The sequence below is a fragment of the Neoarius graeffei genome, chromosome 6 (genome assembly GCF_027579695.1).
Source record: "Neoarius graeffei isolate fNeoGra1 chromosome 6, fNeoGra1.pri, whole genome shotgun sequence".
Classification (NCBI taxonomy): domain Eukaryota; kingdom Metazoa; phylum Chordata; class Actinopteri; order Siluriformes; family Ariidae; genus Neoarius; species Neoarius graeffei.
Genome location: NC_083574.1, coordinates 86,538,474 through 86,554,756, shown reverse-complemented (window position 1 = coordinate 86,554,756; position 16,283 = coordinate 86,538,474). Strand labels below are relative to the sequence as shown.

Below are 16,283 nucleotides of genomic sequence, written 5' to 3'. Positions count from 1 at the left end.
GGGCACTATATAGTGACGGGGGGCGGCACGGTGGTGTACTGGTTAGCGCTGTCGCCTCACAGCAAGAAGGTCCGGGTTCGAGCCCCGTGGCCGGCGAGGGCCTTTCTGTGCGGAGTTTGCATGTTCTCCCCGTGTCCGCGTGGGTTTCCTCCGGGTGCTCCGGTTTCCCCCACAGTCCAAAGACATGCAGGTTAGGTTAACTGGTGACTCTAAATTGAGTGTAGGTGTGAATGTGAGTGTGAATGGTTGTCTGTGTCTATGTGTCAGCCCTGTGATGACCTGGTGACTTGTCCAGGGTGTACCCCGCCTTTCGCCCGTAGTCAGCTGGGATAGGCTCCAGCTTGCCTGCGACCCTGCAGAACAGGATAAAGTGGCTAGAGATGATGAGATGAGATGTAGTGAGGACGCCATTTTGTAGCGCTGTCCGAAACCTTAGTGAGGATTATTTACACCCTATATAGTGCACTCAAAGTATCCCATAATGCATCATGAAAAGTAGTCAACGATGGTCATTAACCAAAGCAATATATCCCATCATGCATTACGGTCACGCTGAAAGAAAGCAAATTAAAAGTCTCAAATTTGATTTAATAAAAGGCAGCGGCAAAGAAGAAAGAAAGGATTCAGCCTTGATTTAAAAGAACTGAAAGATGCAGGGACTTTGTATTGATTGATTAATGTTGGAAATGCGCTCAGTATAATATGGATTTATTACAAAACACATGCATGTGTTTATTATTTTGAAAACCCACCAGCCGACTGATCCGGCACGTTTTAATCATGCGACAGCAATGACGTAAATACCAGCGTGACGGAGTAGTGTCCGAAAGCGGGGTTTTTTTTTTCATTTTACCAATGAGCTCACTATATAGTCCTCTATATAGTAATTCCCTGTACTGTATAGTGAGTAGTGAACAAGTGAGTGATTTCGGACACAGGGTTGGTCACTTTGATTTCCGCTGTACGTTTTACTTCCGTCCTACGATGTCTCGCACAGGTCTCGACGAATCTCGTTTACGGCCATTGCTTTGACATATGGGCTGATGTATTACAGAGCATATTTCAAACACTCGTAACTTGCGACAAAATAGCGATCAAAAACGCATTCTGATATTTAATAAAATGAGAAATAGAATTTTGATGATGATGATGATGATGATAAATTTGCCCTCAGTTCTCCTTTAACAGTGCACTCGCACTTTATTCTCACGTCTCTGCCTCAGCTCTTGTATTATTTCACGTTTAATGTTTACCGTCTTGTGATAGTTGTTTGCACTGTTGATCCGTTGAGAATGAAATTTCGTTCTGTGTATGTCTGTACTTCGGAAATTATGAAACGGTTATTGTTGGTTTTTTTTCTTTCATATTTTGCTCTAACATGATTAAACGGGAACAAGATGCAGCTATGAACTGAGGTCGTACGAGTACAGAATTCGAATCCCATCCCAGATCACGTGATCGGCTCTGGAGCCGAATTTGCATTAGAGAGAAACTGTACTTTTACTCAGGGTCCCTGACTGTCCATATAACCTTCGTGATTCTGCGTCCAGCTTGTAAGTTCTAATACCATCTCTGAATGTCCTCAGGAGAGCGGCAGTGAGGTGATGGAGCGCGGCTCCGCGGTGGATCAGTACCTGCGAGGACTCGTGCACACGGCCTCCAGCACCAGCGTGAAGGCAGAAGCGCTGCACAAGCTCTGGCCCACCATTTTTGTCGAGATGGTGAGAGACTGCGTGCTGGAGACCAGGGACACCGCGGCGTACGCACGCGCCTGCCTCGACACGCTCTCCTCCAACGCCAAATGAGAAGGAGGAGAGCGATGAAACGGAAAGTGTGTGGAGAGAAATGAAAAGGATGTTTACTCCGCCCAGGAAAAAAAACAACATTCCTGCCATTTTTTTTCCCCCCCTCCCACCGTTTCGAAACACAGTCTCCTATGGAGATTAGTCAAATGTTGAGATTTGAACTTGACTCAGATAGATTCTTCTGTGAGACTTTTCAAGACTGAGAATGAGAAAGAAGGAATGATCTTTGAAAAAACATGATGCCTGTGATGTTTTATGCTCGTTCAGTCACTCACTCACTCACTAGTGTCCCTGAAGAGGAGTAAAAGTAATACACTAATGTTGATCTTCCTAATGGTGCTGCTAACACAAACACAAAAACCCAGTCTGGTTCTTTTTCTGTCCTCTGTCTTACTGCGAAACACTAGAAGAGATAAGACAATTTAATGTTTTAGCATCTCATTCTCTTTTTATGCTGCTGGATAAGATCCAAATGACTTTAACTCTTCTTGCACACACACACAGGGGTGAAGGGTTTTTTTTTTTTCGCTTTTCTTCTGTATTTTACAGGATATTAAAAGAGAATGATGACCGCTTGGCGTCTGAGTAATGAAAGAAAAGCACAGTGTGTTTCCAAAATCAACAGCCAACCCCCGGACACGGCGCACCAGGAGTGGGCCGAGTCTGTCAAGGTGGCACTCGGCCCACATGCGCGTATTCAGGTCGCTTGGCAGAGCGTGAAAAATGTTTTTCTTTATCTGTACGAGTTCACAGGAAAGTCTTAGGTGTGTAATTACTACCAGGGTGAGGAATGTGCAGTAGTTCGCTTCTTATCTGTTTAACAGGAGTGTTTTTGTTTCAAAATAGGATCTCGACATATCCTTTAATTACACACACACACACACACACACACACACACACACACACACAAAGGAGATAGAGATGTTTTAGTGCTGTTTGTATGCTCGTAATCCCTTTTATACGCATAATTACTGTTTAAATGCTGAAAAAAGAAAGAGGGAACTGTACAAGGTCATCGTGTCGATTTATCGTCACCTGACTCTGCAGTCGTACACTCGGGCTAGAATCTGCCGTTTTATTCTTGTAGTAAATTATTTAAAAATTTTTTTTAGAAATATATACACAATAGGGTGCATCAGTTGCCCCCTAAAAATGAAAAGTTCCTCTGATCATGATGCATTTTTGTTTTTATGTTCCTTTTGGTAAGAAAACACACTGCATGAAATATTTTGACAAAATTCAAAAGTTTAATGGTGGCACCAGGAGCTCAAAGTTATGGAAAAAGCTGCTATTTTATGACAAAATTTCGATCACTTTTCATAAAACATTATGGCACCTTGTAGAGTATACCAAATATCTTAGATACACATTTTTAGTACAGTGGGGCAAAAAAGTATTTAGTCAGCCACCAATTGTGCAAGTTCTCCCACTTAAAAAGATGAGAGAGGCCTGTAATTTTCATCATAGGTACACTTCAACTATGAGAGACAGAAAGGGGGGAAAGAATCCAGAAAATCACATTGTAGGATTTTTTTTTTTTTTTAAGATATTTTTTGGGCTTTTTCACTATTGGATAGGACAGTGTAGAGACAGGAAATGAGCAGGAGAGAGAGACGGGGAGGGATCGGGAAATGACCTCGGGTCGGAATCGAACCCGGGTCCCCGGATTCACGGCATGGCGCCTTATCCACCTGAGCCACGACGCGCCCACATTGTAGGATTTTTAATGAATTAATTGGTAAATTCCTCGGTAAAATAAGTATTTGGTCACCTACAAACAAGCAAGATTTCTGGCTCTCACAGACCTGTAACTTCTTCTTTAAGAGGCTCCTCTGTCCTCCACTCGTTACCTGTATTAATGGCACCTGTTTGAACTCGTTATCAGTATAAAAGACACCTGTCCACAACCTCAAACAGTCACACTCCAAACTCCACTATGGCCAAGACCAAAGAGCTGTCAAAGGACACCAGAAACAAAATTGTAGACCTGCACCAGGCTGGGAAGACTGAATCTGCAATAGGTAAGCAGCTTGGTGTGAAGAAATCAACTGTGGGAGCAATTATTAGAAAATGGAAGACATACAAGACCACTGATAATCTCCCTCGATCTGGGGCTCCATGCAAGATCTCACCCCGTGGGGTCAAAATGATCACAAGAACGGTGAGCAAAAATCCCAGAACCACACGGGGGGACCTAGTGAATGACCTGCAGAGAGCTGGGACCAAAGTAACAAAGGCTACCATCAGTAACACACTACGCCGCCAGGGACGCAAATCCTGCAGTGCCAGACATGTCCCCCTGCTTAAGCCAGTACATGTCCAGGCCCGTCTGAAGTTTGCTAGAGAGCATTTGGATGATCCAGAAGAGGACTGGGAGAATGTCATATGGTCAGATGAAACCAAAATAGAACTTTTTGGTAAAAACTCAACTTGTCGTGTTTGGAGGAGAAAGAATGCTGAGTTGCATCCAAAGAACACCATACCTACTGTGAAGCATGGGGGTGGAAACATCATGCTTTGGGGCTGTTTTTCTACAAAGGGACCAGGACAACTGATCCGTGTAAAGGAAAGAATGAATGGGGCCATGTATCATGAGATTTTGAGTGAAAACCTCCTTCCATCAGCAAGGGCATTGAAGATGAAACATGGCTGGGTCTTTCAGCATGACAATGATCCCAAACACACCGCCCGGGCAACGAAGGAGTGGCTTCATAAGAAGCATTTCAAGGTCGTGGAGTGGCCTAGCCAGTCTCCAGATCTCAACCCCATAGAAAATCTTTGGAGGGAGTTGAAAGTCCGTGTTGCCCAGTGACAGCCCCAAAACATCACTGCTCTAGAGGAGCTCTGCATGGAGGAATGGGCCAAAATACCAGCAACAGTGTGTGAAAACCTTGTGAAGACTTACAGAAAACGTTTGACCTCTGTCATTGCCAACAAATGGTATATAACAAAGTACTGAGATGAACTTTTGTTATTGACCAAATACTTATTACCACCATAATTTGCAAATAAATTCTTTAAAAATCAGACAATGTGATTTTCTGGATTTTTTTTTCTCATTTTGTCTCTCATAGTTGAGGTATACCTATGATGAAAATTACAGGCCTCTTTCATCTTTTTAAGTGGGAGAACTTGCACAATTGGTGACTGACTAAATACTTTTTTGCCCCACTGTACATATTCTATCAAGCACAGTTTGAGTTTTAGCTGTTCATTGAATCATTGTTCAACTACTTTTAAACAATACAAATGTATTATGAATCACATTAATGCTTCTCAATCCCTTGCAAAGGTTCTTAACATGATGTCTGGGTCACAAGAAATCAATAAATGGAGTCCAACGTTGTGATTCAAACCTTACGCGAAAACATAAAATAAGCGTTTTTTGGCAAAAAATGAACCTCATGGTGCCACCATTAGACTTTTGAATATGGTCAAAAATTTTACAGGATGTCTTTATTGGTGAAAAAGCATCAAAATGGATCAGATTTTATGAAAGTGAGGGCAACTGATGCACCCTACTACACAATCCCGTACCGTATATCCTGAAGACGCTGAAGAGAAATGTGTGGTGGCCTGGGAAAACCCTTCACACGAGGAAATCTTAACACTTTCTACTTACAGTTCACAAATACCCCTTTTCCACCAAATCAGTTCCAGGGCTGGTTCACAACTCGTTCAACTTGCGAGCCAGCTGAGAACCAGTTTGCTTTTCCATAGCTCGCGGTGCTAAGTGGAGCCACGTCATTACGTCGCTGTATACGTCAGTTACATCGCTGCGTTTGTATAAACCTTGGCTCGAACATCGTAGCAACAACAACACGGAGAAGAAGCAGCAGCAGCAACAACAACAACAATAATAATGGATGACTTCGCGTTTGTACAGCTGCTGCTTCTCGTTGCTTAAAAATGGCGACCTTTTGCGATCTTGCTATTGTTGTTGGTCTTAACAACTCCCCCCCCCCCCCCCCCCCGCTGACGTAAGCGGTTCTTTCCTCTGGCCCAGCAGAGAGTTGGTGCTAGCCTGGAACCGTTTTTTCTGGCCCCAGAGCCAGTTCTTTGTCAGTGGAAACAGAAAACCCGGTTCCAAACTAAGCACTGGCCCCGAACCAGCCCTGGAACTGCTTTGGTGGAAAAGGGGCAAAAGAAAGTCCTAGTGTTTTATTTTATCATTCCTCAAAATGACCTCTACGTTTATAACATCATGTACTGCTGGAAAAAACTGCATTTCGTCTAACTAAAAAAAAAGTACAACAGGAAATGAATTTGATTTTCACTTTGAGCAACTGTCTCATCACCTGAGGTAAAAAAAAAAAATCCACTCACAGTGTTCAAACACGAGCCTCGTCGTCATCTCTTCACTCCGTCATTAACTTCTGTGAGCATGAACAGACAACGAATCGAGTCACTCATTTTTGCCTTGTACGGTAGGAAAAAGTAAGTGAGCGACTTTTTTTTTCCCTTTAAGTCTTTTTTTCAGCATGACTCAAAAATGGAGTAAGATATCACACGTTATTCTATCCACATTCACTGGATATGAGCAATCATGCGCTCTGAATGGCTACTCTACTACGAGGATATCAGCTCATATACCGTGAGGAGAGAAAAACAAAATGGCGGTGCGCATCAAGTCAGATATATCGTTTTCGTATCAAGTATTTAAAAGAAACAGAAATCTCATCTCATTCTCATTATCTCTAGCCGCTTTATCCTTCTACAGGGTCACAGGCAAGCTGGAGCCTATCCCAGCTGACTACGGGTGAAAGGCGGGGTACACCCTGGACAAGTCGCCAGGTCATCACAGGGCTGACACATAGACACAGACAACCATTCACACTCACATTCACACCTACGCTCAATTTAGAGTCACCAGTTAACCTAACCTGCATGTCTTTGGACTGTGGGGGAAACCGGAGCACCCGGAGGAAACCCACGCAGACACGGGGAGAACATGCAAACTCCACACAGAAAGGCCCTCGCCGGCCCCGGGGCTCGAACCCAGGACCTTCTTGCTGTGAGGCGACAGCGCTAACCACTACACCACCGTGCCGCCCAGAAACAGAAATAGCGAAAAGAATATACCCTCCCCCTATATCTCCTGTTTCACATTCCAGCCCAGTTGGTGGCACTAAAGCACCTTTTAAGTTGGTTTACCAACCACTAAAAAAAACCCTAAAGAAGAAGAAAATGGCGGAGCGTGTTGCTGAACCAACCGAGGGCGAAATGAAAACTCTACTTGAAAATAAAACCCTAAAAAAAAAAACCCAACAAAATATGGAATGAAAGTATTTGATGGTAAGAACGTATCGGGGATTTTTTGGTTTGTTTTTTTCAAGAATTATTATTATAATAGCATGTTTTCACACATTGCTCCTGTCATTTCGCCGGTTTGTTTATATTCTAAGCGGAAATGATTTTTTTCGGACGTTTTGTAGAAAGTTTTTATTTATTGAATTTGCAAAAAATAAATCACATGACCATATCAGTGCCATGCTGGTGCACTTTGGATCCAGGGCAATCTGATTGAACCCCAGAGATTGACTTACTGACTGACTGACTCCGCCCTCGGACCATGCGACGGCAAACACAAGCCGCTGCTTCTTCATTACTGTGTATCAGTGAAATTATTCTCTCCACATTCACTGGCTATGAGCAATCGCATGGTCTGATTGGCTACACTACTACTAGGATATCAGCTCGTATACAGTGAGTAGAGAAAAACAAAATGGCGGAACGTTTTGCTGAACCGAGGACGAAATAAAAACTATGCGAAAACAAAACCACAAAAAAAGCAACAAAATATGGAATGAACGTATTTGATGGTAAGAACGTATCGTGGTTTTTTTTTTTTCCCAAGAATTATTATTATAGCATTTTTTCACAAATTGCTCCTGTTATTTCGCCGGTTTGTTTACGTTCTAAGCGGAAATGATTTTGTTGGACGTTTTGTATAAAGTTTTTATTTATTGAATTTGCAAAAAATAACAATAAAAATGCTCTGTTTCTCAAAATCCAGTGAATGTTGATTGAATAAAACAGTTATTCCACTCAATCTCATCATACGTGGCTTGGTGCTACGCGCCTCCTCAGCTATCAGCTCATGTACGACCCGATTTTGTGGAATAACTTATTCAATGTTTCAATATTTTAGCATGTTTATTTCTTCCAGTCTCGCTCCAGCTGCAGGCACTTTCTGTTTGTGTGTGTGTGTGTGTGGTTTTATCCCTGCCTTTAGCTCTGTTTCTCGACAGCTTTATTACGTGCTACTTTATGCTCGTGGATTCTGAGCTTATCCCTGGAATACTTAGTGTAAGGTAGGATGTGTGATACCCCGGAGTATCATAAACACACTCGTGAACACTTAGAGGCCATTTAAAGTAGCCAGTCCACCTCCTGGCATGTTTTCTGGCAGGTCTGAGGAAACTGGAGAACCTGGAGGAAACCCCATCACATCCACACAAGCCCACCAGAGAGAACATGTACGGTAAAACTCCACAGAGCTCAGGATCCAACCCTAGAGTTGTGAGCGTAACTTGCTGTCCGATTAAGGCTGAAGCAGCGCTCCGGGATCAGTAAAAGATTAGTGAGAGATGTCTTGGATGTGGTGGGATTTAAACCTGCAGTCCTGTTTGTTCTGTTGAATTAATATGACGACTTGTCTACAGAAACATCACACAACGCTAAACAGTGCTGTCAAAGTGGCGTAGATCGAATCCAGTGCTGAGTGAGGTGAGTGATGTGGTGGACAGAAGAAAGTTTCAACATCCAGTAGAAGTCAAACAGTGATTCAGAAGACTTGGGCTTCGTTCTTTTCATTTCTGTTTCAAGATAAAGTGGGCGTTAACGTTTCTGGAAGGAGTCTCCAGTGTGAGTGCTTCGTAAAAGTCAAAGGTAAAGATGAACTTTATGGTTTCCGCCGCTGGAAAGTCTTCAGGACTGCATTTTATAGCTTCATAGTATCATGAGAAGATACATTTCTGCTCTAACATTTCAGACATTAAATGTAACTATAAATGGATAAAATTGTCATTCATTAATATCTCATCTCATTATCTCTAGCCGCTTTATCCTTCTACAGGGTCGCAGGCAAGCTGGAGCCTATCCCAGCTGACTATGGGCGAAAGGCAGGGTACACCCTGGACAAGTCGCCAGGTCATCACAGGGCTGACACATAGACACAGACAACCATTCACACTCACATTCACACCTACGCTCAATTTAGAGTCACCAGTTAACCTAACCTGCATGTCTTTGGACTGTGGGGGAAACCGGAGCACCCGGAGGAAACCCACGCGGACAACACGCAAACTCCACATAGAAAGGCCCTCGCCGGCCCCGGGGCTCGAACCCAGGACCTTCTTGCTGTGAGGCGACAGCGCTAACCACTACACCACCGTGCCGCCCTCATTCATTAATATGTACTATATAAATATATATTATACCACTAGTGAACTGTTACTACAGTATTAGAGCTGGGACTTCAGCCAAAACTTAGCCAGACACCAAAAACGCAACAGGGCGAAGGATTCTGCATGGTATTAGCGGCAGGCTGCCAGGTCGCTCCATTGTGTGTAGTTGTTGGTGTTGATTTTAAAAGTAACTCAGTAAATTACATCGGGAACTGAATACTGAAGTCTGAGTGAAAAATACTGTAGCGAGCGTGCAGCGTGGAAGAAGAGTCTGGAGACAGAAATCTTAGTTTCTCGGTCGTTAGCCTGTGCTACTTGCTCTTGATAGATAGCATTGGCTTGACTGCTTTATTAGAATTCGCTAACACTACTGATGAACGCTATACCGACTGGAAGGAAGGTGACGTCACTGCTGCGCTGACGCTGCCAAGTTCATGTTGGCCTTCGAGATGGCCTCAATAAATTTTTGGTCCCTCCCACTATAAATCAAAATCTGATTGGTTAATTAATTCATCTGTCATTTCCTACATAAACATACACTGCCATGGCCTTCTGTCTCGGCAATGAAGTCCAAACCAATGAGTGAGGAGCTCTAAACTCTTCTCAGCCTAGAGACAACAAACAAAACAATCTCACTGGATAACTCAGTTTTAATGTTTTCAGGACAGTAACCCTTTCATTTCTGAAGCAAATTCGATAGAAAATGAGGCCGAATTAGATGAGATTAATTATAACGAAAGAAATTAAATATAACATTTGAAATGCTGATATGTTTGGAGCTTCTCTGAAGGCCCTGGCGGTTCTCCTCTGCATTATGCTACCAGTAGTAAGCTGCTGTAGTATAAGAGGAATAAAACACTTCAGGATGAGCTGTTCTACAAAAGTAATCTTCAGGGTGGTAACATTGCAGCTTGATGTGAAACCAAGTTAACAAACCACCCTGTAGTTGCTGTAATGCTATATTTCATCAAATAGTTTATCGTAGGATGTATAAGTCTTTAGATTCACACTTGATGGTGAATCTCGAGAGTAGAGTGCATCTCTATGAGAGTTCAAACATATCGGATCCTATTATGGTTAAAACTTTGTTCAAACCCAGCCGTTTATTCACCTATAACACATCAGAGCAGCTCATTGTCCTGATGCACACATCTGGAAACAAGTTACACGATGACGGGGATCTTATAACCAACATCAGAAAGAAAGCAGCTGCTTTTGCTTTGGAGTGATGAAATGGTTATCATCCACCAAGATAGAGACATTATCGATGTTTATAATGATGACAATTTTTTTTTCCTTTATTAGTGTGACAAATGTATAAAAACATTATTTTTTTATAGATGCAGCTGTTCAGCTGTAGTCTCCCATCCAGTAAACATCTCTTTCTCACTTCAGCTGAAGGCCTTGTTATTGGGCTTATAAGCTCATCTGGCTGACAGGTGATGAGTTTATGCCATCATGTATTGTCCGTCGTCCATCCAGTGTCATCCACATTTCACGAAAATTGCTTTTTCTGTCTCAATTCTTCACCAATTTTTTTATTATTTTAACAGGAAGGTAGGTCTGCCTGAGGTGCATGTAGCTTCTACTCAAATTTGCATAATTGCAATTAATAATGAAGATATGGAGTAGTTAAACCCGAACAAGCAGTTTTCACACAAATCACGTCTTCTCCCTCAATTCTTCACTGATTTTGATTGATTCTGGCATAAAGGTAGGTGCTTGAAAGTTTGTGAACCCTTTAGAATTTTCTATACTGTATTTCTGCATAAATATGACTGAAAACATCATCAGATTTTCACACAAGTCCTAAAAGTAGATAAAGAGAACCCAGTTAAACAAATGAGACAAAAATATTATACTTGGTCATTTATTTATTGAGGAAAATGATCCAATATTACATATTTGTGAGTGGCAAAAGTATGTGAACCTCTAGGATTAGCAGTTAATTTGAAGGTGAAATTAGAGCCGCGTGTTTTCAATCAATGGGATGACAATCAGGTGTGAGTGGGCACCCTGTTTTATTTAAAGAACAGGGATCTATCAAAGTCTGATCTTCACAACACATGTTTGTAGAAGTGTATCATGGCACAAACAAAGGAGATTTCTGAGGACCTCAGAAAAAGTGTTGTTGATGCTCATCAGGCTGGAAAAGGTTACAAAACCATCTCTAAAGAGTTTGGACTCCACTAATCCACAGTCAGACAGATAGTGTACAAATGGAGGAAATTCAAGAGCATTGTTACCCTCCCCAGGAGTGGTCGACCAACAAAGATCACTCCAAGAGCAAGGCGTGTAATAGTCTGCGAGGTCACAAAGGACCCCAGGGTAACTTCTATGCAACTGAAGGCCTCTCTCACATTGGATAATGTTAATGTTCATGAGTCCACCATCAGGAGAACACTGAACAACAATGGTGTGCATGGCAGGGTTGCAAGGAGAAAGCCACTGCTCTCCAAAAAGAACATTGCTGCTCGTCTGCAGTTTGCTAAAGATCACATGGACAAGCCAGAAGGCTATTGGAAAAATGTTTTGTGGATGGACGTGACCAAAATAGAACTTTTTGGTTTAAATGAGAAGCGTTACGTATGTTTGGAGAAAGGAAAACACTGCATTCCAGCATAAGAACCTTATCCCATCTGTGAAACATGGTGGTGGTAGTATCATGGTTTGGGCCTGTTTTGCTGCATCTGGGCCAGGACGGCTTGCCATCATTGATTGAACAATGAATTCTGAATTATACCAGCGAATTCTAAAGGAAAATGTCAGGACATCTGTCCATGAACTGAATCTCAAGAGAAGGTGGGTCATGCAGCAAGACAACGACCCTAAGCACACAAGTCGTTCTACCAAAGAATGGTTAAAGAAGAATAAAGTTAATGTTTTGGAATGGCCAAGTCAAAGTCCTGACCTTAATCCAATGGAAATGTTGTGGAAGGACCTGAAGCGAGCAGTTCATGTGAGGAAACCCACCAACATCCCAGAGTTGAAGCTGTTCTGTACGGAGGAATGGGCTAAAATTCCTCCAAGCCGGTGTGCAGGACTGATCAACAGTTACCGCAAACGTTTAGTTGCAGTTATTGCTGCACAAGGGGGTCACACCAGATACTGAAAGCAAAGGTTCACATACTTTTGCCACTCACAGATATGTAATATTGGATCATTTTCTTCAATAAATAAATGACCAAGTATAATATTTTTGTCTTATTTGTTTAACTGGGTTCTCTTTATCTACTTTTAGGACTTGTGTGAAAATCTGATGATGTTTTAGGTCATATTTATGCAGAAATATAGAAAATTCGAAAGGGTTCACAAACTTTCAAGCATCAATGTAGGGTGCATATAACTTCTACCCAGATTTGCTTCATTATAATTATTAATGAAGTTATGGACTAATTAAGCCTTAATGTCTTAAGCAGTTCAAGAAAAATTGCTTCTTCTCGGTCAATTCCTCATCGTTTTGGATTCTTTCTGGCAAATAGGTCGGTATTCCTCGGGTGGATATCACTTCTGTATATCGCTTCTATATAGCTTGCAACGTTTATTGCACAATCTGGCCCAGTTTAGATCTTTCCTTCTGGACTAGACAGGGCCAGAGTGAGCTATACCATCATTGACGGTCTCATTATTTTTTTTTTTTTAATTAAGCTTGGTGTTCCTAATAGAGCTACTCCCCAAAACACATGCATGTTCCCTGGGATGGACCTCCTGAATTACAGTGAAAGGATGGGATTTTTTTTTTTAATCAGCGAGAAATTAGTAACATCTCTTTATCCTGATTGATTGGATTTTGCTGGTCCACATCTTTAAAACTTCAGAACCTGGAGTGCCACAGAGACCAGAGTTGTTGATGTTCTTGTTTTTACAAAAAAAAAAAAATTAAAAATCGCAGATCCTACTTTTAATATATTTAAAGTTGAACTGTTTGAAGCTATATCTTAAAGTGCATATCCTGGACCAATTTCATGGTTTTTTTTTTTTATATGAAAGAATGTCCCTTTACACACTCATCCAGAAAGGTAATTTTGCACAAGGTCATCTGTCTACAGCAGAAAAAAATAAAATAACAAAACACGTCTGGAAAAATCCCAAGGGAGTCTGGAGCCAGATTTGTGACGTCACGTGTGGATCCGCCAGCAGGCTGCGAGAGCTTGCACGGTTTTAGTGCACAGCCTGTGTAGACCAAGTTTAGCAGCTAGCGATTTTGCATTGAAATATGGAATTGTCACCTGAGCGCAATGTTACTTCACCTTTGGATGAAGAATATAATGAGATGTCAGAATTATTTCTTACCCTGGCAAGTCAACTTGTGAATTGCCGATTTTCTTGGTCTTTTTCTCGGCTCTGCTTGGTCCTCGCACGACGTGCTCCCATTTTTCTCTCATTGTCCGGTCTTTTGGAAAACAATGAGTACTAATCCCATCAAGATTGGTGTTGCTACACCCTCCTACAATACATCTGTTAACCATTTCAATAATTACGTGATAACGTTGAAGAAATTTGCAGAAAACCACCAGGTCGTTTTCTCATAAACAAACCAGCGCTGACGTAGGATTCAGAGGGAGGCGTCCCGCACGCAACGTCACGAAAATCAATGTTTGCCGGGAAATCCAAATGCCAAGTTTTTTCAGAGGCGGACCAATTCGCATCAAATGGCTTGATTTCAACTGAATTTTTCTGGTATTGCGCAAGGTAAAAAAAAAATTGCACAAAATGCAAAATGTGACAGATATTTGACCAAAGTTTAATATAAAACAGGAGAATTACATTGATCTTGCTCCTGAATTTACCCGTGATATGCACTTTAAACCTACATTATGTGACCTTTGTATGATGTGTGTGTCGGAGAGCAAGGTGATTTCCCTATGACTCTGACGCATTTAAAATAGTCCTTATCTCCATCATCATTCATGAATTAAAGGTAGACCTGCCCCAGGACTGGTCTCATATCGATCAGAGGATATTAAATTAAATCGTATCAGATTGTGTGGAAGTTTGAGGTTTATAGGTGTAGGGTTTTGTCTGTTCTAACACACTTCTTCTCTTCTGCTCCTCGGACCTGCCTGATCCATCCTGATGCCCTATGTCTAGCTGGAGAGTCTCGTCACATCGCTCCTGTGGAGGATGGCCCCATATCATATGGACAGTTGAAAGTCACACTTGGAAGACGCTCTGGACACTTACAGTAATGCTTTTATGGCTGAGGACTACAGTTGACTTGCTAACTTTAGGACTGCAGTTGTCATAAACAGTTTTGCACTCAAGTTTCCATCAAGGAAGAGTTTATAACATCAACGAAACAGACTTCATGTTAAAACTGTTAAAAATGTTATAATCACGTTGTCTGTTATCACCCAAATGAGGATGGGTTCCCTTTTGAGTCTGGTTCCTCTCGAGGTTTCTTCCTCATGTCGTCTGAGGGAGTTTTTCCTTGCCACCGTCACCACAGGCTGCTCATTGGGGATCGATGAGGGATAAAATTAGCTCATGTTTAAAGTCATCCAAATTCTGTAAAGCTGCTTTGCGACAATGTCTATTGTTAAAAGCGCGATACAAATAAACTTGACTTGACACTTCAACTCAAAAAGTGCCGTTAACCCTTTCAGACCTGATTTTTGGCGACCAAAAAAGTTTTTCCTACACTGATTCGACCCACATGAGAAGAATAAACTTTTTTTTTTTTTCCCATATCCACTGCAGTGGACTTTTGATTCATGAATAGTTGCAAAACGTCTCGAACGTTTCCTATAGGTTATTGAGAACAGGAAAAAGTTTTTCTTTCTTAATTTTTGATAAGGAAAAAAAATCTAAGTCATGTGATGGAGATTACAATAGACGCGGGGGCTGAAGTGCTGTTCATTTTTGCTCCATTAGTTGTTTCTCTCAGTGTGTTTACATGCACATAGAGAAAATCGAATTTCTGCCATAGCTCGACTGAAATTGAAGTTTTAAATGCCATGGAAACACCTTAGCTCGGCTGAAATCGAACCGAACTGGATTTCTCGTAATCGAGCTACGCGACCTAGATTATGCAATTGTAGCCGAGCTACTTAGTGCATGTAAACCCTATCGAGCTACGTAGTCGAGCTACTTACTTCAGCACTGCCCCTTCCGGAAGTGACGAGTGACGAGACCATAAGCGGGAAACACAACAGCCTCGGTCGGCATGACAACAGTAGTAGTAGCGAGCAGCAGAAGAGGTCAAGAGGAACAACATCTCTCGATGTTGCTGTCCTCGTCGTCGTTCTTCTTGTGAACACGGAACTGATAACTTTGTTTACACTCTTGAATAGCTCTTCTTCATGATGACAACCGGAAGTGTACCAACACGATGGGGCGTGTAGCGCCACCTGTGGCTCGGGTGCACAATGTACCTCACACAATAGCTCGATTTCCTTGTGTGCATGTAGGATTGGATTTCTCTGGCACCCCTGCTGGGACCCTTAGCTCGATTACCGACAGTAGCTCGATTTGGATGTGCATGTAAACGCACTGTCTGTTAACATGGCTTAATGTGATTCGTTGAAGTAGGTATGTTCAAGCAGGAAAACTCTAACGTGTGCAGGCTCGAGGGTTCTCCAGGACCAGGCTTGGGAACCGGTGTGCTTCACTTACACTACAGGTCACTTCTTAGGTTTATGGTTCGTGACTGAGGTCCATCTGTCACACTGTATGATGTGTCGGTTGTCTATCAGGGAAAGGGTTGGGAAACAAACCACCAACCAAAAATAATCCAACCAACAGCACAGACACTGAACATGAACACTGCACGTAGGAAACAATGAGCTGGACTGGTTAATTATACACCGACAAAGTGGATTAACAGGGAAGGTGTGTTTAATAAAGAAGTGGTAGGTCAGAATATAGTGTTTAAACACACACACTGCCATGTTAATGCTACTTCCATGCTGAGAATGCCATACACATCTTCACTTTTTGAGCTCATTTGGCCGAAAGGTGATGAGTTTATTCCATCATGTGTTGTCTGTTCGGCGGCGTCCACGTTTCACGGAAATCACCACTTCTGTCTCAATTCTTCACCGATTTTTATTCTTTTTGGCAGGAAGGT

At 42.1% G+C, this 16,283-nt stretch overlaps 1 protein-coding gene across 4 annotated transcripts in view; it reads left to right on the top strand.

Moving 5' to 3' along the window:
• The window catches only part of LOC132888134 (leucine-rich repeat-containing protein 49), a 148,670-nt gene extending 146,293 nt beyond the window's left edge, over positions 1-2,377 (top strand). For all 4 annotated transcript variants that reach the window (XM_060924154.1, XM_060924151.1, XM_060924150.1 and 1 more), the window contains one exon: positions 1,587-2,377. In XM_060924154.1, the coding sequence (XP_060780137.1) occupies positions 1,587-1,805 (219 nt within the window). In that variant the 3' untranslated portion in view covers positions 1,806-2,377. The remainder of the gene's footprint in view (positions 1-1,586) is intronic.
• The last annotated feature ends 13,906 nt before the right edge of the window (positions 2,378-16,283 follow it).